Source organism: Portunus trituberculatus, chromosome 43 (assembly GCF_017591435.1).
Source record: "Portunus trituberculatus isolate SZX2019 chromosome 43, ASM1759143v1, whole genome shotgun sequence".
NCBI lineage: Eukaryota > Metazoa > Arthropoda > Malacostraca > Decapoda > Portunidae > Portunus > Portunus trituberculatus.
This window is the reverse complement of record NC_059297.1, coordinates 21,374,190-21,396,432: the sequence shown is the minus strand read 5'-3', so window position 1 is coordinate 21,396,432 and position 22,243 is coordinate 21,374,190. Positions and strand designations below refer to the sequence as shown.

General features: G+C 35.7%; 1 protein-coding gene across 1 annotated transcript in view; it reads left to right on the top strand.

Annotated features, from left to right (window-relative positions):
- The first annotated feature begins 370 nt into the window (after positions 1 to 370).
- Positions 371 to 22,243, top strand: part of LOC123518350 (protein AF-10-like) — a 47,555-nt gene continuing 25,682 nt past the window's right edge. The window contains 4 exon segments of the mRNA XM_045279119.1: positions 371 to 596; positions 5,512 to 5,591; positions 16,680 to 16,874; positions 19,596 to 19,793. Coding sequence (XP_045135054.1) covers positions 467 to 596; positions 5,512 to 5,591; positions 16,680 to 16,874; positions 19,596 to 19,793 — 603 coding nt within the window. The 5' untranslated portion in view covers positions 371 to 466.

Genomic DNA, 22,243 nt, shown 5'->3' with positions numbered 1-22,243 from the left:
ATTTTTTTTTTCTCTATTTGTTCCACTACGATGTTATATCATGTGCCTATCTGGCATCAGGAATACTTTCATGTGGCAAGCAAATTCTTGATATATCCTTCCCAAAGTTACAGCGTTCACAAAAAACATCAGTTTGTTTTGAAGCACACCAGCGCTGCGCCTCCCGAGGCGATTGATTCTGAAGGGTCATGCATAATCTCTTAAATTTCTTTTGTAAGCACAGTTTCAAATTTTTAAGGAAAATTGTATCTAATGTTGGAATTATAATATTAATTTAATTGAAATTTAATGTGAAAATATGCACTATACGGCATAATAATCTTTAAAATAAGAAATATATTTTCCCCTCGGGGTACGTCAGAAAATTGGAACTTTATTTGGGGTCTACCATTTTGTTGCGGCTCGACCCACGGACGTGCAGCCCCTGTATTAAGATGACTGGTGGGTCTTGGAAGGGGTTAGACACATGAAGCCTAAACAGGAAGACCCAAAGGAAATGGTGGGGGGCTGCTGTGTGTGCTCGGACGAAAATGGCTGGACTGAAAACCCTCTCGTGTACTGCGATGGTCAGGGCTGCAACGTCGCCGTGCATCAAGGTAGTTTTATTTACCCACATGACTCCTCCTCCTTGTGTCTGGTGCTCTGCTAGTAACCTTAGGTCACACCTTTACGTATAGGAATGGTCCGTGTTTGCAGAAGTGACCCAAATCTCTATTCTTAGAAGCTTTGTCATTTCATCGTGACAGTTTTCAAAGACCAGTGAGACAATTACTTGGGTTTTATTGGTTGTTTTTCGCTTTTGACGATGCAGATCATTGTTGATTTATTACTAGAGTCATGAAAATACCCTTAGAGAGTCCACTAACTTTTACTGAAGCCTGTTGAAAGTGGTGGAATTAAGGCGCCAAAGTTGTTGAAGAAGAGGCGTTATGTTGCAGTAGTGGACCAATGTGGCGGGGAGGCGGGCTGAGTTGGCTTGCAGTGTTCAGGCTGGCAATGTGTTGAACCTTTGCACTGAATGCGTGTCAGCTGTATTGCCTCATTGTTTGGCATTGCACATAGATTTACTATCTCTTGATATAATTATTTGATAAATACTTCAATGACGTGCAGATGTATAAATGCATGATGTTTTAGGTTGATGCTCAGTGTTGTTACTATAAGTATTTTGCTTTAGACAAAGAAAATTATTATGCCTATTATTTGTGCATGCCCTTGCTTAAGGAAAACCTTGTTTTTGTTTTTGTTTTGTAACTTTTTATCTGTATTTCATTACTCTATTCAGAAATTTGTCTGCATTTTATGTTAAACATGTATTGAGTAATACTGAAGAGCAGTTCAGGCTAACAGGGTTAAAACTAATGGGTTTGGTGACTTACTAGATAGCTGTGGCAGGCGATGAAACAACACAATAAACAACCTCAGGGCTGCTGTTCTGCAAGTGATTTTGACAGTTATCTGTTACAACACATCAAAAATAATTGCTGACAAACCCTGTCTCATGCTGATTTTGTGCATGAAGAAAGAAAGGAGAAAATTGTATATACTTCTAATGTTTTTGTATCTTAGATAAATACAGTTAGTGCAATGCTTTGTGTATCACTTCCAAATGTTAAATAACCAGAGGTTGTTAATTATTATTTTCTTCACTATCTACTAGAACTAATTTTTGGACTTAGATCCACACATGTGAACAGATGTAGGCAGAGATATATATGTGAGGCAATAGTATGCATGTAAACCTATGGTTGCCTGACATGAATGTGTTTTGTGGATTAGAGCTCTATACTATGTGCTTCCTTTATTGTTCTCTCATTGAGGGAATCTTTCACTCCTTTGTTCTACAAGGTGATTGGTCTTGTGCAGCCCAAAAAAGTAGTGTCTGGCTGTTGGACTTTTCAGGAATTCTATTGCTTACAGCTCAATCAAATAAAGTCCAACATATCTTTCTCATGTACCAGCAATTTACGATATGAATATATATTTATTTTAATTACTGCATATTTCTTGGCTTCTTAGATAAGCTATATAGGTACTATTATGAATACATTTGTATAGACATTATAACACCTGGCAGCATTGCTGTCCAACATTGTTATTGCACCAATGGTGGGGTCAAGGCACATGGTCAGAAGTGACAATGTGTCAAACAACTTTGCCTTTGGTTTGGTCACCATCCTAGATAGACTGACACTACTAATACTCACTCATACACAAAAGTTTCTCAAATTTTGAATTAATTGCACTATACTCTAAATTTATATAAAAAATATTTGCTGAATAAATAATAATCCTCTTACAATGCAGATGTGAAAGATAGAGGGAAATATTGCTGATGTGCTACAAACAAGGGGTTGTCCTTTTTACTAATGGCTTAATCCATTTCATAATGATCCAGGTGGAGAATGCCTGGGAATGCTCCTCATATCCTGGAATAGTACATGGTTATCAGTAATTTCTGTTTAATTTCCACTAAACTATTGATTTTTGTATTTAAAACTCAGCCTTAAAGTAGCAGTTTGGCAGTTACTGAAGCTGTTTCTCTCTCTCTCTCTCTCTCTCTCTCTCTCTCTCTCTCTCTCTCTCTCTCTCTCTCTCTCTCTCTCTCTCTCTCTCCACAGCTTTTAATGTTCTCTGCACTATTTATCCATGCTATTTGTGGTCTTTCTGTAGCTTTTCTGATTTCACAACCAGCTCACTTTCAACTGTCAACTAGCTGTGATTTCATCTGCCACACCATTTTTTTGAAAACCTAATCCCTACTTGACAAGGAATTACATAAGATGAAAGGAATAAAAATGTCATGGGATGTAATATGATATGATATATAATATAGTGATTTGATATCTGCTCAATGCCCTGTAAAACTTAATACACATAGTATCTCTGTAGTTCGTCACTGAGGATGAGGCCACATGATATGGTGGGCATTTATTTACCAAGAAGAGGAGAGTTCGTCTTTTCACAATTAAATATTTTTGGTCTTTCATTTAGAATTTCAATGTAATATGTGAATTGTCAAGGAAAAGAACTGCTGGTGAGGGAAGGGAATGACAGCTCAGAATAGTAGGTCAGAGAAATGGCTGCTTACATAAAGTGATATTGGGAAGCCAGTGGATATTTTCATGAAGGGATACACCAGGAAGAAAAATCTGCCATTTGTGTTGTGTGAACCTTTGTTCATTTCACAGTAGAATAGGGTAACATCATACCATGAGTATGCTAAGGAAATGAAAGAAAGGAATAAGTTCAAAACAAAAATAACAAGAAATGTTGGAAGTGAGAGCTGATCAATGCATTCTTGGGGGGCTATGGGAGGAAGAAGGGCATGTATTTCTTGTGTAATGTAACTGCTGAGTTTTGAAAGATTGGGGTATAAAATTGTTGTTAATCTGCTGAAAAAACACTGACATAGGAAAATACTGTTAATGGGCTGAAAGGGTCACTTTAACTGCAACAATCAAATACGTACATCCAACTCAAGAAGTTCATCATCCATAATGATCAGGTATGCTATACTGAGCATAGATGCAATAATCCTTTGTTCATGCAAGGCTTGTTCCTGGAACCACTGTGATCATTCATGCAGGAATCTCTTACTGCAGGAATATTGGGGATGTAGTGATTTGTGTCATGTTTCATTCAGAATGTCAGGAAATACTGAAAAAAAAAAAAAAAAAAATCCAAAGATGAACTGGATGTGTAGCCATGAGAAGCACTGTGTCCAGGGATTGAACCCTGACATGTAGTTGTGATTACTTCACTTTTGACATTAGCACCATATAAATGGTTAAGTCCAAGATAATTTTGGGATGCCTCTATATCCCAGTCCTCAGATTCTTCACTCTTGTACCATTTGGTAGTGGATAAATAGATGTCAATGCAAATACAATGTCATAATTTTGAAAGACATCCTATATATATATATATATATATATATATATATATATATATATATATATATATGTATATATATATATATATGTATATATATATATATATATATATATATATATATATATATATATATATATATATATATATATATATATATATATATATATATATATATATATATAAAAAAAATATATATATATATATATATATATATATATATATATATATATATATATATATATATATATATTTATATATATATATATATATATATATATATATATATATATATATATATATATATATATATATATATATATATAGAGAGAGAGAGAGAGAGAGAGAGAGAGCATAGTGTTTTCATCTTTGATTATTTCTTAGCAGGTTACAAGAATGTCTTGAGCGTATCTGTCAAGCATTTTGCTCTATTTTTCTTATTATGAACATTGCTATAATCTTCAGATTTTCTTAGTAGATATTTGTTTCTTATACTGTGGAACCACCCCTATGTATTAGTCAGAGAAAGAATGTGTCAGTATGAAAATTAGTGAATTGCTTAAATGATTATGGCTAAAAGACTTCTTTAACATCACAATTTTTAAAAGCTACAATACCTGTTCAAAAAAATAATTGCTGATATCTATATATAGAATCTCAGAATACTATATGGCATGGACAACCTTAGTAAGTAGAAAATTAGATCACACCATATGTTGTGGAGAACCAATTGTTAGCTAAGTGGCAAAGGAGTATGTTCTAGTAAATCCAGACATATTCCCAAGTGCTGGTAAGAAGCTCATAACTAGCACATGACTTTCTTTGCTATTTTTAATAACTCAGTGCAAATCCACTTTATTCTATGGAAAATTAACTGGAGAGCATTAAATGAAGTGAAATGTTTTCATCTATAGATATTTATGGAATTTAAGTAGAGTTTTGAATAATAGTATTTAACATTAATGTATTGGTCAGAAATTTGCTTCTGGAATAAGTCAAAGCAATCATGAGTATGTGGTATGGAGATCTGTTATTGGAGAAAGGCGTATGGATTGACGTGATGGGTGAAAGCAATGAAAGCCTGCATGACAGATGTGGTATGAGCACCTGTGTAAGCACAGTGGAGCAATGGAAAAGGGCTAAAAGGAATAAAGTGTATATAGTATGTGAACAATATTGAAGGTATTGTAAGGAAAGACAAAGTGAAGGATTGCATGTGTAAAAGAAATGTTAAAGGCAGAGTGCTTGAATATTCAAGAAGGAAAGGAAGAGGTAAAAAGGCTTAGCCATTCCCCATCCTCGGGAATGGTATTAATGAGAACAAGGCATCAGAGAGAGAGAATTTTTAAGTAACTAATTTTTTGTTTAAAAAAGGAAAATTTATTTTTATTATTAAAATGTTGCATACCTTTACTGAAATTTGCTTCTGAACTGTTATTTGCAGTAATAAGATAAGAATATCTAGCTTTCAGAGAGAGAATTAAGTGCTAGGATGTCATGGTATGAAATTAACTTTTTGAATGGTTTCATTTGCTGGGTATACTTAGTTTTGAATATGAATGATTGTAATGAGGTTTTTCAGTGATGTGATTGGTTCATATTGTTGTTTTGTTTCAGCCTGTTATGGTATAGTGACAGTACCAACAGGAGCCTGGTTTTGTCGCAAATGTGAGAGTCAGGAGCGTGCTGCAAGAGTTGTAAGTACCATTATTGTTTTTGAGCATACTGTTTTTATATTGTATGTACACTTTTTTTATTATAAGATTGATACTGGTATGGATGGCAAATCTTCTTGAATAGAGGGTGTATGCAAAGAAACTTAAGATCTAGCCAAGTAATGTCATATGTTGATGCAGGATACTTAGTATATGAGACCATTCCTAGTTTTGATGGACTCTAGGTTTAAGACAAGCTTAGGACTCTATTTCAGTATTGTGGAAAACTTCCCTCAAACTTTGCTGAGTAAATGAGACACTACATTCATACATTTTTTGACAACTCTCTGCAGATTACTAGAGTAAGCATCATCTTCCATTACACGATATAACTTGGCTTATTTGCAGAGGTGGGCGCGCGAACCTTTTTTTGGGTTTCGAATTCGAACCCGAATCTTCGCCGGTTTTGGGTTTCGAACCTCTGAATAGCGAACCTGATTTTCAAAATTTTTGTGCGAGCATTTATTCTGAACATTTGTCTGCGAACCTCCGAATCTTTAAGAAATAGCAAAGCAAACCTTAATTCCGATACCTTCCAAACATTTCCAAACCTAAAGCTTGGGTTTCTCGACCTCGGTGTGGATGTCACATACTTATCCATTGTCAGCGGTGAGTGTGATGGGAGTAGAGTAGTCTAGCCTCCTTGGGTGTCCTCTCCAGAGTGTTGTCAGTGCAACGGTTGAAGAATGTCTGACTATTGTAGCACTGTTTAACTAAATCACTGTGCATGCACAGTCACCAGCGCATGCGCGGTGGCTGCGCATCACTAACAAGTGTTCTGATTGGCTGGCAACCAGCTGCAGTCACAACATGACGAGTCTGTGTGGTATAGATAAAGCAACGAGTTAAACACCACGAGTATATTTCCAAGTTCAAAGAAGGGCAGTCCAGGCAGTACTACTAGTCTTTGTTTCGCATTACTACACACAGTGACACAGGCTTGCATATCGAGCACATTTTGAGCAGTGGTCATTTGACACACACACACACACACACACACACACACACACACACACACACACACACACACACACACACACACACACACACACTTACACTCCCTTACTGAAATAGAAATAGAGAGAAGCGATAAAGTAAAACACAATACTAATGGTCATAGGCGTCTCTAGTTGTTACAGAAACATAGGCGTCACCACATCTGTATGCCACGGAAAAGTTGAAAACCAATGTTTGGCCGTCTTAGTTTTTTTCGAATTTTTCCCGGGATACGGAGGTTTGGATTCGCGAAAAAAAGATGTTCCGAACCCGGAAGTCCGAATCTTTTTTGACGTCGGTCCGAATCCGAACCTCCGAACCCAAATCCGGGATTTTGTTGGTCCGAACAAATCCGCGGATAAAGGTTCGCGAACATTTGTTCGGAACTCCCACCTCTGCTTATTTGTATTCATGATTCTGGTAATTAGTTTATTTGTCATAAGTAATGGTTGATCAGAGTTCATTAAGTTGATAGTCAACATTACCAAGATTAATGTGGTGCATGTGGTTATCCTTAAGCAGTTGGTAATGCTCTGTGTATTAGCACGTCCAGCTTCAGGTAGGCTTACGTTTTTGTGATTCTCATACTTCATTCAGCTGAGATACCGTAGCAGCTAACTCTGAGAGGTTGTTGCATAATAGAAGGAAGATCAACCAAGGCCATGATGCTTTCTGTTCTGTAATGGTTGTTGTAGTTTATTTTCATAGAGAGGCAATCTTTTTGCAGTCTCTTGCAAACCTGTATGGATGCTGTACTCATCATCTGCCACATTAGTGTTAATGTTAGACAAGTTTCTTTTTTTTGAAAAACGTGAAAGGATTTACAGAAACCTGGTTAACCCCCTATAATGTTATTGAGAGAATAGTTGGGTGAGGCCTGTTTTGTTGCTTTGCTTTATTGCTACATGCACAGTTTCTAAAATATTTTTACCATTTTAATGTTGATACATTTGCCCTTTTCCATTCATGAAAAAGGTACAGAATATATGATTTCACATCATTGGAACCTTAGTTACTGAATGCCTCTATTTGCAAGAAAATTAGTTTTTGAAGAAAATTTTGAACTCATAACTGCTTTGGTTGGCATATATAATTCTAGAACAAAGTTGTTAATTTTAGATATTAAGACAAACAAAAGCTGCTGTTTACTGGTTTCTATATATTTTAGCCACCTGTAGCTCTCAACCCTACATTGCTATCATTCCTGTACAATTACATTTTTCCAGCAGTTTCATCCAGCAGCAAACTGTCCTTGTGTTATGATCACTTTTATTTTGGTGATAAGTGGGTAAGTGCTCCTCTCAGTGTCATTGTAAGGCTTCCCTTGTTAGATTAGTGACAAGAATACTTGCACAATCTAATCTTCTGAAAAGTTCTGTGTTATTAAATTCATTCAGTAAATCCTTTCTGGATAGATCATTTTGAGCTGGAGATGTGGAGCACCATCTTGACAGGATGGACATCTAAAAACTGATTGATCCATTTTACATTGATTTCTTTTGAGAAAATTGTTTTTGATTTTTGAACAACATTCAGGAACAAATTAAGTTCGACAATAAAGGTCCCACTTTACATTTATATATGATAATGTCTTAAAGATTGATATGGAGATAGGATACATGATTGGCTTAGAAACATTTTCTTTACATTTTAATTTTCTATTTTAATCTGCATATATATATATATATATATATATATATATATATATATATATATATATATATATATATATATATATATATATTTATATACACACATACATACGTACATACATACATATATACAGGTAACTCGATTTACACGTGTTTTTGTTTAATTTACGTGTTTTTGTTGTAACGCAACCAAAAAATTTTATAATTAATGTAATTTGCGCGATCGGTTCACTTTTACGCGATTTGGCCCAACCACATTTTCAAACTGAGTGCCAGACGCAATTTCAAACTGCATGCCAGAGAGTTCCGCAGCTGGCTGATAGGTGGGAGCTCTGGGGCCGGATCCAAGAAGCAGGTTGTTGTCTATATTGGTACTAACAACCTCCATAGCAACCTCCTGCTCAAAATAGCATCCACAAAGATTCGTTGCTGTTGGCGGGTGAAGTTGGTAGCCCACCTAAAAGTGCTCATTGGCTGCCAGGAGGTGGATCCAAAAAACTTTAACAACGACAGAGCAACCTCCTGCTGGAAAATGGCATCCATGAACACTTGGAGGGATGGTGACGAGGTTGCTATCAGGTTGCTCTTAGGTTACTGTCTATATATGCATTTATGTTCCCAAAACAACATTTCTATTAGCTTTTTACAAACCTTGTCCCCAAGAAAGGATTGTTTTGTAATGCATAAAGTGAAATCTTGGAATACCAAAAAATAAAGCAGAGATGAGATCAGCCACAGATGAGGCAGAGACTTGCAGTGACGGAGTCAAGATTATCCTCATAGCATGAGCCACAGATAACAGTAGATCTGGATTTGACACGGCATTGCAGAGCCGCGCCGCCACTGCAGTAACGTACCCAAAGCGGTCGACTGGTAGTACGCGGCAGCTGACTGTTAAAGTTATAATTTTGTAAAGTTTTATACAATATAAGGTGCATTATTTAGGGAAATACTAATCATTACTAAATACCGCAGCAGTGGGAAGGCGTGTGCATTTGTGGAGGGTGTGAGGTGCACCAGATTAAGGGCTCGGCTGACCTCTACCTGGAGGAAACATTATTATTATTATTATTATTATTATTATTATTATTATTATTATTATGTACATATTTGTGGCAAGTTGTATACACCCATGTCTACTGCGAATGAGTCATTTTAAAATCTCAGGCGAGCAGGAAGATGGCCAACGGTTTAGCCAGTGGACAGTCACTCAAGTCACTCAGTTCAAGTCAGTCGTGCTAGGGATACCGCTGCAGCCAAGAGTGAGGGGTTATAATTGTTATGTGCATGTTCAGGCATTTTGACATATCTGTAGAAATAATGAAACAGTGAAATGTGAATGCTGTTGAAAGAGTTTTGTCCAACAATGGATTTACAGTGAAAGTGTGAAGAGCTTGTGTCGAGGGTCACATGAAAATGTTATTATGCGCATGTTATTATGTCGCTAGTGATGTCACTGTGCAGTGAGTAATGAAGTACAGTGAGGTGAATAAGGAGTGAACATTGTGAGTGGTGTAATGCACACAGATTTAACATTGTGAGTGGTGTATCCAACCGTGACGTGTGTAGGGTGACGCCGAGTGTTGTATGCGGACTGTGGAGTTAAGTCAGTGGTACAGTGGAGAAGAACTGCTAGTGGTGACTTGAGGCGTACAATGTGAAACACTACAGTGAAATATAATGAGAGGTCACACAAAATGGCAGAGTGAGAGGCTGTAACTGGGACGTAATCCGAGACGCGTGCAACTGGTGGCAGTGACTGCAGTTATGACATCTGGTGCCATATAGATAGTCAGTTTGGGAAAAGATAGTGACACTGGTGAAGAACAGTGACATGTTATTGACATCACTGTGACGTGGAAGTGTACTGTGGAGTGCTGTTAAGTGTTAAACTCACCTGATTACTAACGTGACTGCAACAAACCGATGAATGATTAAGAGTGACTAAGAATGGTAGGAAACAAGGCCTAGGCAGTGACTGATAGTGACTACTGCGATATATTTCTTCGCGTTAATGATGTAAAAAAATAAAATAAAGCCCGCCTACGCGCTTTGTAAATAGTTTTCCTAAAAAAAAAAAGAAGTTGCAATTTTGTTAATGAAATTATATAGAGTACGCTAGTGGAACATCTGTGACATAATATAAGGAGTGGGATAGTAAGACACCAACAGTGATGTCCACGCCAAGCGCAAACCTGGTGTCGCCACAGGAGGTAACACACGGTCACAGAGTGATGACAAGAGGCGTAAACTCACAGGTGTGAAAAAGAGATGAGCAAGTGGACAGCCAAAATCATGTAAAGTAATTTATAAGTGATACAAAATTTGCATTTTGTGTTTGAAATACAGCTGTAAGCTTAAAGTTGTATTTAAACATCCACCTGGTACTATATAAATTCTCGTTTGACTCGTATAACTGAGCGGTACAATGACACGGTTGTATGGATTTAGATATCGCTTTCAGGCATTGAATTAAACACAGTTAGCTTGCTTCACAGTGATCTTATAGATTCATGTTGGCTAGGAGCTGAGATTTCGAGGTTTGAAATTTAAGGTCCTTTCTCCGGCTTTGGGTACATTACTGTAGCGCGATTTTCGTGTCAAATCTAGATCTACTGTTATCTGTGCATGAGCATATATGAATACTAAGATATGATATCCATTATAGCAGGCAATAGAGGAGTGGAAACATAAATATCGCGGTGAAAGCAACATGCAAGCTAAAAGGGTCACAAGAAGAAGAAGCGGCTGAGTCATTGCGAGTCTCTGCCTCATATGTGGCGATCTCATCTCTGCTTTTTGGTATTCCATGTAAGATTTCACTTTATGCATTACAAAACAATCCTTTCTTGGGGGCAAGGTTTGTAAAAAGCTAATAGAAATGTTTTGTGAACATAAATGCATATATAAGACAGTAACACCACCTCCAGAGGTGGTGTTCCCAGCAATCTGAGAGCGACCTGATAGCAACCTCGTCACTGTCTCCAAGTGTTCATGGATGCCATTTCGCGGCAGGAGGTTGCTCTGACATTGTTAAAGAATCTTGGATCCAGCTCCCGCTCTTCTCATGCCTCATTTGCAGTCTGCCAGCACTGAGTACAGACGAAATCTCTTCAATCTGCCTATAATTCACCAAGATGGCCCCAAAACGTCCTTCATCTTCTTCTGCATGTGGGGTTATTTTTGATAAGTGGATTTTTGATAAAGTGGTAAAGCTCAAAGGAAGATGGTGACTGACTATGGTGTGAGTGGTGAAGGCAGTGATGTAGTGAGTGTTGTGTTTACTTACTCTTTGTTTTGTTGTTTTGTCTTATTATTTCTTGCTTTTCCCTTTACTTTAAATACACTTCTAGTATTTAGAATGGTAAATAATAAAAATATGTTAATTTAGCCAAATAGAGTATTTTTGTACAATTTTTTTTAGACCACATCCTGCATCCCCCCTATTATCTATTGTTTCTTATGAGAATTACATGTTTATTTTACGCAAATTTTGACACAGGCAATGCCTCTTGGAACGCATCTAGCCCGTAAATCGTGAGTTATCTGTACATATATATATATATATATATATATATATATATATATATATATATATATATATATATATATATATATATATATATATATATATATATATATATATATATATATATATATATATATATATATATATATATATATATATATATATATATATATATATATATATATATATATATAAGGAACTGTTTAGTATGTATGTATATTATTATTATTTTTTTTTTTGTATTACAACCTTCAATTATTTTCATATCTAGTGTTTGGAGTTATTATAGACTGAATACTTCAGTTGGGATATTTTTTTATTTTATTTTATTTTTTTTCATCCCTTTGTCAACATGCATGTTGTATCATATTGATAAAATTAAATTGAAAGTAATAGTATTGGAAAGCAATAAAGATTTTGGTTATAGATATTTTGGTGCGCTGAAATCATCACATAAATAGATAAGTTACTTTCTCTTGTAAGGGAAGTTACCTCTCAAATTTATAATCAGTAAACCATAATAGATCAGAAACAAGACTTTAGAGTAATCAAAAAGGAGAACTGAAAAATTCATAGTATTTTCTATTCTTTGTGAAGCCTCGAGATGTGAGGATCTTGCTACATGCACATCCAACCATTTTGTTGAATGTACAGTTCCTCTTTATTTATAGATATTTGTAATGTAAAAGAGCACTTGTTTATTACACACTCTCAGCCTGGGGTTCACAAACTTCAGGGGTTCATAAAATATTTCCAGGGGAACTAATATGGCTGATCTAATAATAATAATGTCCTTTGCAGTATCATTGCATATTGAGTTATTGTCAATCACTAAATTAATATCTTTTCAAAGTCAGATTACTTGGGGTTTGGGTAGATGGACTTATAACTCAGGGTGTTCTTAACAAAACTCCCTGTTCAACAGGAATGTGGAAAGTGTTTGTAAAGGTGAGAATAAAAGTTTTATAAATGTGTAAGAATAAATTTTCATCTTATTTTGATATTGTGAATTCTGAAAAGGGAGAAAAATTCAAGAATTAAAATTGTATTATAGCTGCACTTTCATTCATGGCATGGGAATGATGTATACAGATATTTAACATTTTTTTCTTCATCTTATGTGGTAAATAAAAAGAATAGTATATGAAAAAAGTGCAACCCAACAAGTCTCCTATCTCTGACAAAGCCCAACACTGTATGGATTAGTATTATACATTACATACTAACATTAAAAAAAGGTAATAAATAAATAAATAGAAATAAAAAGCAAACATGCAGACATGATATTTGTTGGATTTTACTTGTTAATTTGTTGTTAACTGGAAATATTTAATTGACAATGAATTAGCCTTGGCTAATATATTACATGTATATATAACATTTGTCATCCTTGTTATGTTGCTGCTATTAATAAGCATAGAGTGAGTATACTACATGTCATATTGTATATACCATGGTTTTCGTGCATCTCGTTTAGTTTCACACAATAGCAACATCCATTCTCTCCTCCATAGTTGTTTGTGTCTTAATTAATTTGTTTTCAGCCTCTGATTAACTTGAAGAGTTTATTGATAGTTGATGAAATATGAATATAGAAAGCATGAAGGTATACTATAGTGTTACTTTAGAAGATTACCATTCTCCCTTTGAAGTTAGACTTAATGGGACTCAAGGCTTTATGGCTTATTTGAAATTTATGGGATTCCAGGCTTGTTCGAAACCTCTCTAACTGCCTTCCATTGGGAGCCTTTCCTATCTTCAGAAGCATGTAAAAGACTCATTGTAATTGCTTTTAAATATTGTACTCACTAATTTCTTTGGAGAAGCTGGTTGCTGAGGAAGGTTGCTGATATTGTTTCATACTGAAGGGTGAGTTTTCCTCGAGGGCAAGGTTTTCACTTAATATGTATGTATGTATGGATTAATTACCTGAAATGAGTTACACAGTGACACATATACATTGTAATTACATTAACATGATTTCTAACAGACATCATTCATAATTCATGGTGCCATTCATGCATGCTTGAGATGCTTTACTATTTGTTAGGTAATCTGCACCTTAATTTCCTATTCACTGTATTTACTTTTCTTTGCACATGCTTGTCTCCCTTTCATTTTTTTAAAGTTATTCTCATAATATGCCAGAAGGACGTACTAACGTCTTACTGTTGTATATGAAATTAATTGTTTTGATTAGTAGAACCAAGTTAGTTTGTGCAAAATGAAAGAGATTTATATTATGTATGCTAACTTTTAGTCATTTTGTGGGGAATGATAGATTGTGTATTCATTGCTTCTTTTTATTGTGTAGATAGTGTGGTGAAGAAGATAGGAGTAAGGAAAAATGACGATTTTACATCAGCAATTCCTTATTAGGCAGGAAAGGAATGTGTTTAGTTACACACACACACACACACACACACACACACACACACACACACACACACACACACACACACACACACACACACCACATACCACATAGTGGTATGTGGTATGTGGCCCGAGAGGGCCTGGGTTCGAGTCTCGGGAGCGGCAAGGCAAATGGGTGAACTTCTTAATGTATAGCCTAGCACCTAGTCGTAAATAGGTACAGGATGTAACTCGAGAGGTTGTAGCCTTGCTGTCCTGGAGTTTGGAGAGTGGTGTGGTCACGAAGATCAGTCAGTATGAGATCTGAGGTCTTTCTGTACAGAGAAGGCTGGCTGAGTGATCAGCAGACAACCGTGGTGAATAACACATTGATAATCTTTAGAAATGCTCCCATAATTATTTATATATTTGTTGGCTGTTTGTATAAAAGTAGTGATTTAATAAGGTTTTAGAAGATTTAGAATATGTGATAGGGTGTGAAACTAGAATTTTTGAGTTACACATTTTCTATACTGTGGAGCATGGTAAAGTGAAATAAATGGAGCTTTATCTATATACATATTGTGATAATTGAATATGGGTTGATTAGCTTTGGAGTTTTAAAATTAGTAATGAAAGACTACTTTAATGTAGTTACTTGAATAGATGTTCTGATTTTCTTTTAAAGAATTGAGTTAACAAATATTGTCTATTGTTACTTTTTGTTGTATAACATGTCAGATGATAACTACTAGAGATGTACCGATACAAAAATTTTGGCCGATTCCAATACCGATACCACCTAATTGGGCCGATACCGATACTACTACTTATAGTGATTACTGCACTGGACACCAGGATGAGTTGGTGGACGGCGAGCGTTATCAGATGGAAGGCTTTGTTTTGGGGATGCTGTAAGTCCTTCTGAGAACGTTTGTGAAATAGGAGCAATTCTAGAAGCTTTTTGAAGCCATTTGCAAAGGTAAATTACTCAGTAATTGGAATGAATATCTTCTCAGTCTTCTGATTCTTGTCAGTTATTTTAAATTCTTACTTCTTACTCCTTTAGCGACCATTTGGTCTTGTGCATTTTCATTATTAATTTTATTGACGATATTTTGCCAATCAAAAATTATTAAAATTGTAAAACAGACACAAAATATTAGCAAAAGAAACTCATTTTGTTGTGTATGTTTCTCTTTAATTAAATCTGACATCCTTTGATATTAATTCATTACACATTAGTAGACCAATTCAGAAAAATGAGCTTTCACCTAATCTTTTCAATTAAATAGAAAAAAGTTTAGTTTATTCTAAGTTTCTAGTGTATTGCTATGATCTTAAATAATTAATATGCAACAAATTATACACAATGCACATGATTACAAAACAGAATCGTTACTTTCTTAGTTATGGAATTTTTACATCCTTACGTTAACACAAGTAACTCAAAAATTAAACTTGCATTAAAATTAATATACATATATAATTCGAGCTTCCACCTATTCCAGTATGATATCTTGGAAAAGGCTAGCACTAGCACTGTTAATTATAAATCAAATAAGAATATATATATATATATATATATATATATATATATATATATATATATATATATATATATATATATATATATATATATATATATATATATATATATATATACATATATATATATACCAAATCATTTTGTTGGATTCTCAATATCTGAAGTTTGACATTCTTAGATTATAGTTCAAAAACATAAGCTTTTCACCTGTGTGAACTTTGTGTGGGTGGAGGAGCAGCGTCTGACTGAGAGACAGTGAGAATGCGTGGTGACTCATGACCGACCGTGTGACAGGATGCCGGAGTTCAGCCTATACGCATTTCATACACGTCCAATTTAGAGGTTGTGGCTTATCACCACAGAAAACAGTATTCTATGACATACGGTAATCACCACAGAAACTTAATATGCCATATTACATTAATTTGGTATCATCAATATCTTATATCGAATATATCACTAAGTAGTAAATTCCTTTTAGGTATCGGAAGTATCGGCATAAAATAAGCCGATACCGATACCCAAAAGATGGGCCGATACCGCCGATTCCGATACCGATACTGATCCATCGGTACATCTCTAATAACTACATTATGGTGTAGACACTTGTCAGTTGGTAACTACATTATGGTGTTTACCCTATTTTTATTATTTCTGCTTTTGTACAGATAACTATTTGATTTTATTTGTATAATTCAGATGTTTGTGATTTTCAGTATTCATACATTTTCACTACAAGAAGGTCTAGCTCAAATGTGGGTGAATAACCACACAGGGATGAAGGATATTATTTAAATACATGGTCTTATATTGGACATGTTTAATTATTTATGTTACCAACTGTGGAACTCAGGATACTTTTTACTTCAGTGTTGGTATAAATGTTAGCATTAAGTGTCAGCTGTCACTCCTTGACTCTGCCATAAGTCCTATCCCTTCCCCCTGGCACCCCACACCCACTGACACTTACCCTATGGCCGCTCACCCAGCACTCAGGCGGGAGGCGCATTTTTTCACAGAGATGCGAACTGTGCCCAAGTAAAGATGGCGCGCTCAAGCGCACAGACTCTGGTGGTTGGGCACATGTGGTCTGTGCGCTGTACATCCCTGAGGTGCGTTTTGGCAACGTCACTACCATGGAGCCCATCATGCTGCAGCTCATCCCTCAAGAAAGATTCAACAAGGTAGGAGAGACTTTGCTAATGTAACTAACAATGTTAATGTCAGATGTTTTTTCTTTTATGTTAATTATAATGTTTTCAGCTTTGTGACATAGATAAGATTTGTCATTTATGTGATGAATAAGAATGAATCCTTCAAGACTGTAGAAGTGTTCCCTTGACAAAGTTTTGTCAGAGGTCTTCAATTAAGGATAAATCCTGGCTCTGTCTTGGTCAGTTTTTTCTTACGAAGCTCACCTGATTGTCAGACAGCTTTATCATGATTGCCCTTGTATTGTGTTGAAGGATCTGTTTCAGGCTTTGCAAAATTTTCCTTCATGTGCTTGCTGCAATGTTAGGGTTGTGCTCAGATTTTCTGTTTAACTATTAGGCTGAATGAACTATCAAGTTGCTTAAATCCCAGAAACTTAGGCAAGAATTGCTGAGTGACTACACAGAACATACTTTTTATAGTTTTCTCTATTACTGGTTCATGTATTTCCACTATTTATATAGCCATTCTAGTAGGATGTATACAGATATATACATATCATATGCATTGAAAGAAATTAGAGAGCAAATGTAAGCTTGCTATATAATACAATACTATACAGTTGGGTGGTTTCAGAAAAATAACCAGATTGTAAAGCAGGGATGAAGTGTACAGTACATGCTGTATGGAAAGAAGAATGCCCTGCTAAGTGTTCTGTAAAGCAAGGATGAGGTGTACAGTATATGCTGTATATAAAGAAAGTGATAGCCCCCATGTCAGCATAGTCCAAGTCTTACCTCATTCTTTGTGGGTTTCTGCATGTATAATCTAAACACAGAGCACAGGAAAATTAAACCCTATACAAGCAGCAACACTTATGTGTCAGGTACAAACAAAGTGGCCACAAAGTACACAACATTTGCCTGCTAACTACTTTTTTCCTCAGTCTTAATACACAGGAGAAGAGTACTTATTGGTAGATTTCACCAAATATTTGATATTGGATACAGAAAAGAAATAAAAATTGCAAATAGACATGCTGGCTGCACACCAAAGGTCTTTTTTTCATCACGGAATATCACTTCTACTAAAAATACATTGGCAACATGGTTTGAAGTCTTGGGATTTTTTTTTTTTTTTTTTTTTTTTACTACCTTGTTCTCACCTATTGTTGCTGACAGGAGTGAAAATGAGAAAGAGTGAGGAATTCACATCTTACCTATTGCTACTGACAGGAGTGAGAGTATGGATGTGTGAGGAATTCACATCTTCAGGGCCTTCTATTTATCAGAATTGTAATGCAGTATTTGAAAAAAAGTCCAAATTATTTTATAGAATAGTTCCTAAAGGGGCTATCACCAGGGATGTGGAGTCGGAGTCGAGGCGTTGAAGAGTCAGCTACTTTTGGCCGTAGTCGGAGTCGGAATTGGAGTCGGAGTCGGTAAAAATATGAGCAACTCTGACTCCTTTACGTAATAAATTTTCGAGTAAAGATTCCACTTCATGGAGATTGGAGATTCCTACAAATTGGGAGAAATTGACTTTGTGAAGGATGTGTCCAATCAAGCACTACGTATAAAGATAATTTTTATTAATTTATGATAATTATATAATCGTCAAGTACACTTTTATTATGGATGGATTCGAAAATTTTATTAATTTTTTTTATGTAGGGAAGAGGGCCATCCAAGGGCAAAAAAAAGAAAGCTATAAGTATTGATTCTCTTAACTTTCATCTTTTTTGGGTGTGGCAACTAGCGGGCTTTTTGTTTAATCTTTTCCCTTGGCCACCATCCCTGATGTAAGAAAAAATAGATTATATCGTTGTACTGTAAAAAAAACAAGAAAAAAAAAACCGGAGTCGGGGTTGGAGTCGCAACCTTCAAATTTCCTCGAGTTGGAGTCGGAGTCAGAGTCGCAACATTTAAATTTAATGAAGTTGAGTCAGAGTCGGACTTTTGAAAATCCGACTCCACATCCCTGGCTATCACACTGGCCTATGATACACGGAACGCAGGCCATGGTTCTTGGTACGAAACCAGGAACACTATCACACACAAGCAAACGGCCCACCAACCAAGACAAAGCCTAATCAAAATAAACCAGAACAAAACCATGCCACTTATACCTCAACCTGTGCTTTGGCCTGGAACTGCATTTGCACTTCCTCTTGTTAAAGAAAAGTAAGTAAAAAAAAAAGAAAAGCTGAGACGTGCGCAACGGCAACTTATAGAGTCAGAGGTGGTTGCCATAAGTCCAAACTATCGACATGATATATATATATATATATATATATATATATATATATATATATATATATATATATATATATATATTACCTTTCTAAATTGATGAAATATTATTTAATATTCCAATATGAAAAATTTAGTCACATTCTTTTTAGTTCAAATGAAAGGTTTTTATTACATATATTATGTTTACTTTTCTATTGGGATAGCATATGGAGAATTGGGATGGATATGAAGCCATCCCAACTTGGTTCCGCTAATCCCGGGCAAGTTCCAGCTATCTAGAGCGGATGTTCCTGGTTCCGCGTATCATAGGCCAGTGTGATAGGGCCTTTAGAATAATGAAAATTCTGTCAATGGCATTATCATATTAGCTTTGTTCACATTTTATTTCTTCCATTTTTTTTTTTTGTGGAGTATTTATCAACTAATGCTTCCTAATATAATTTTATTCAGAAAACTCTGTAGCTTTATATTGTCATTCGTCAACTTTTTCCCCCTCAGTCTTGCTACATTTGTGAAGAAAGTGGCAAAGAAAGCAGAGCTGTTATTGGAGCATGTATGCAGTGCAACAAGTCAGGTTGTAAGCAGCACTTCCATGTAACCTGTGCTCAGTCTATGGGCCTCCTGTGTGAAGAAGCTGGAAACTACCTGGATAATGTAAAGTACTGCGGTTATTGTCAGTACCACTTCTCTAAGCTGGTAAGTGCTCTCTCTCTCTCTCTCTCTCTCTCTCTCTCTCTCTCTCTCTCTCTCTCTCTCTCTCTCTCTCTCTCTCTCTCTCTCTCTCTCTCTCTCTCTCTCTCTCTCTCTCTCTCTCTCTCTCTCTCTCTCTCTGCAGAAATATGGGCATGACAAATGTCCCATCCTTGCTGGCTCAATTCCACTGTCTTTGTTAGCACCTGGTATTTTGTTACCTTTCCACTTTCTAAGTGGTTTTCTTCTCTTATAAGGACATTTGGGCTCTGATGGCCAGATTATCAAATGATATATATATATATATATATATATATATATATATATATATATATATATATACACACACACACACACACACACACACACACACACACACACACACACACACACACATTCGACCCTCATTTTTATGGACTAAGTGGTGCAGGCACAGGTCTGTATAATGAAAAAGTCTGCATCACACAAATGGTTCCTTTGTTTGCCAAGTGTAACTACAAAATTTAGTCTAATTTGATTTCCCTAATGATTTAAACCTAAATAAACTTCTCTTAAGTTAATCTAACACTGAGATTAATCTAACAGTATCATATATTGTGGATTATAAGTCAATTTTTATTTTTAAAATACATTAAATAGCGTGTCAGCTTCTTACACTATGAAATATATGGTACTGGATGTGTTACAGATAGGTGTGTCGGTGAGAAACCATCATCAACAATAGGTTTAATTATCTACTCACCTACTCAAACTTATGTATGTCTTTCCATGGGTCTTCTCTCCTCTGAACATAGTAGCAAGCCTCAACACAAAAGCAGTCTTGCAACCACATGGACAATGTTGCAACATGTTTGCCATTGTTGACAGCGATGAAGGCCAGAAAGCTGTGTTCGCATGTCATTGGCCACATCAATCACTCGCCATTCACACCCCGGTGGGCAGAGCCTCATGACGTCGTGAGAATATAACGTCATGACTTTCTGAACCCCTCACCAACAAGAAAGGCGACTGGATTCAGCTGCTTATTTTACTCTTATGAGAACATTAAAATCGAAGCTAGACAATAAAGGATTCTGGATAAAATTGGGCAGGGGTATAAAACATACTCTCGCAAAGTTTCATCTTCATCCGACTCTTTGATATAAAGTTATTCGCGAGAAACAGCGTATCAGCAGCTCTGAATCTCATAGTAGGTTAGCTTTAGTGTTAGGTTAACTTAGATTAAATTTGTTTTGGTTTGATTGGTTAGTGAAATCAAAATCAAAATAAAAAAAAAAACTGCATTTCTGGGGAAAAGTCTAAGGTGAAAAATCCATGTTTGGTAAAACAAAGTACCTATTTGGATTATCCTGACTTGTTTATTATCCAGATTGGTGCATACACCATTTAGTCCGGAAAAGGTGAGGGTTGAGTGAATATAAAACTTTGACTACAGATACCTATAAATCAGGTATTTCATTTTAATCTTAGCAAAACCTTAAAGGCAGGTTCACACATACCAATTTGTGATTGAAATTTCACTTCAGTAGAGTTTCCAAATCAAAATCGGTGCCAAGCGACTGGAGAAACCAGTCACAAAACAAGACCAACATATTGGTCTTGTTAGTCCATTTGCAACTTTATTTACATTGTGACGTCATGGAGTAAGCTTTGAAAATGTGGTCTCCAGGTGTAGAGAAGATGTTAAGAGTTGGTGATGGAAAAAGAAAACATCTTGGATGCCAGAAATTAATCATAGAGTAAAAAAAAAATTGCACAAATCATTGATGAAATATCACTATACAAGAACTGTTTGCCTTAATGCTGGGTTTTGTTGGAGATGAGGATTGAAGACTTGTCAGGATTTAATATGATCACAGTTGTGCATAGTCTTCTTAAGATTAACAATTTTTTTATGAGAAATGTTGGATAATTTAGAGTGTGGTAGACACTCCTTTCTTTCCTTCTACTTAGCCAGGGATGTATCTACAGGTATTTTTTTTTTTTTTGTGATGACTCTTTCGGTATGTCAAAAGAAGAGCATCCACCACTTCTTCACTGGAGGAAGACATCTTGGCAGGTAGCTTTTTGTTTACATTCACTTCCTGGCAAGGCACCAACTAGTCGATACTTTTCAGTCGCTATGTGTGACACTTTCCGACTAGAAGGGATGAGTTGGAAACTCTACCAACAAAATTTCAGTCACTAATTGGCACATGAACCTGCCTTAAGTTTACAAAAATTTCAATGTAATTTTTTCTTATAATTTTGATTTGCACATACCTGAAGTGAAGGCTGGTGATGGATAATGTAGAAGAGGGTGGGGAGAAAGAGAGAGGTCACTGGAGGACAAATCACCATTCATAAAATGTCTGGTAACTTTTGGTGATTCTTGTGAACCCATTAGTGGAGGGATGTGGCTCACTCAGCACTTGCTCTATCACTAGATTCCTTATTCTCACCATTAGTAAACCTTT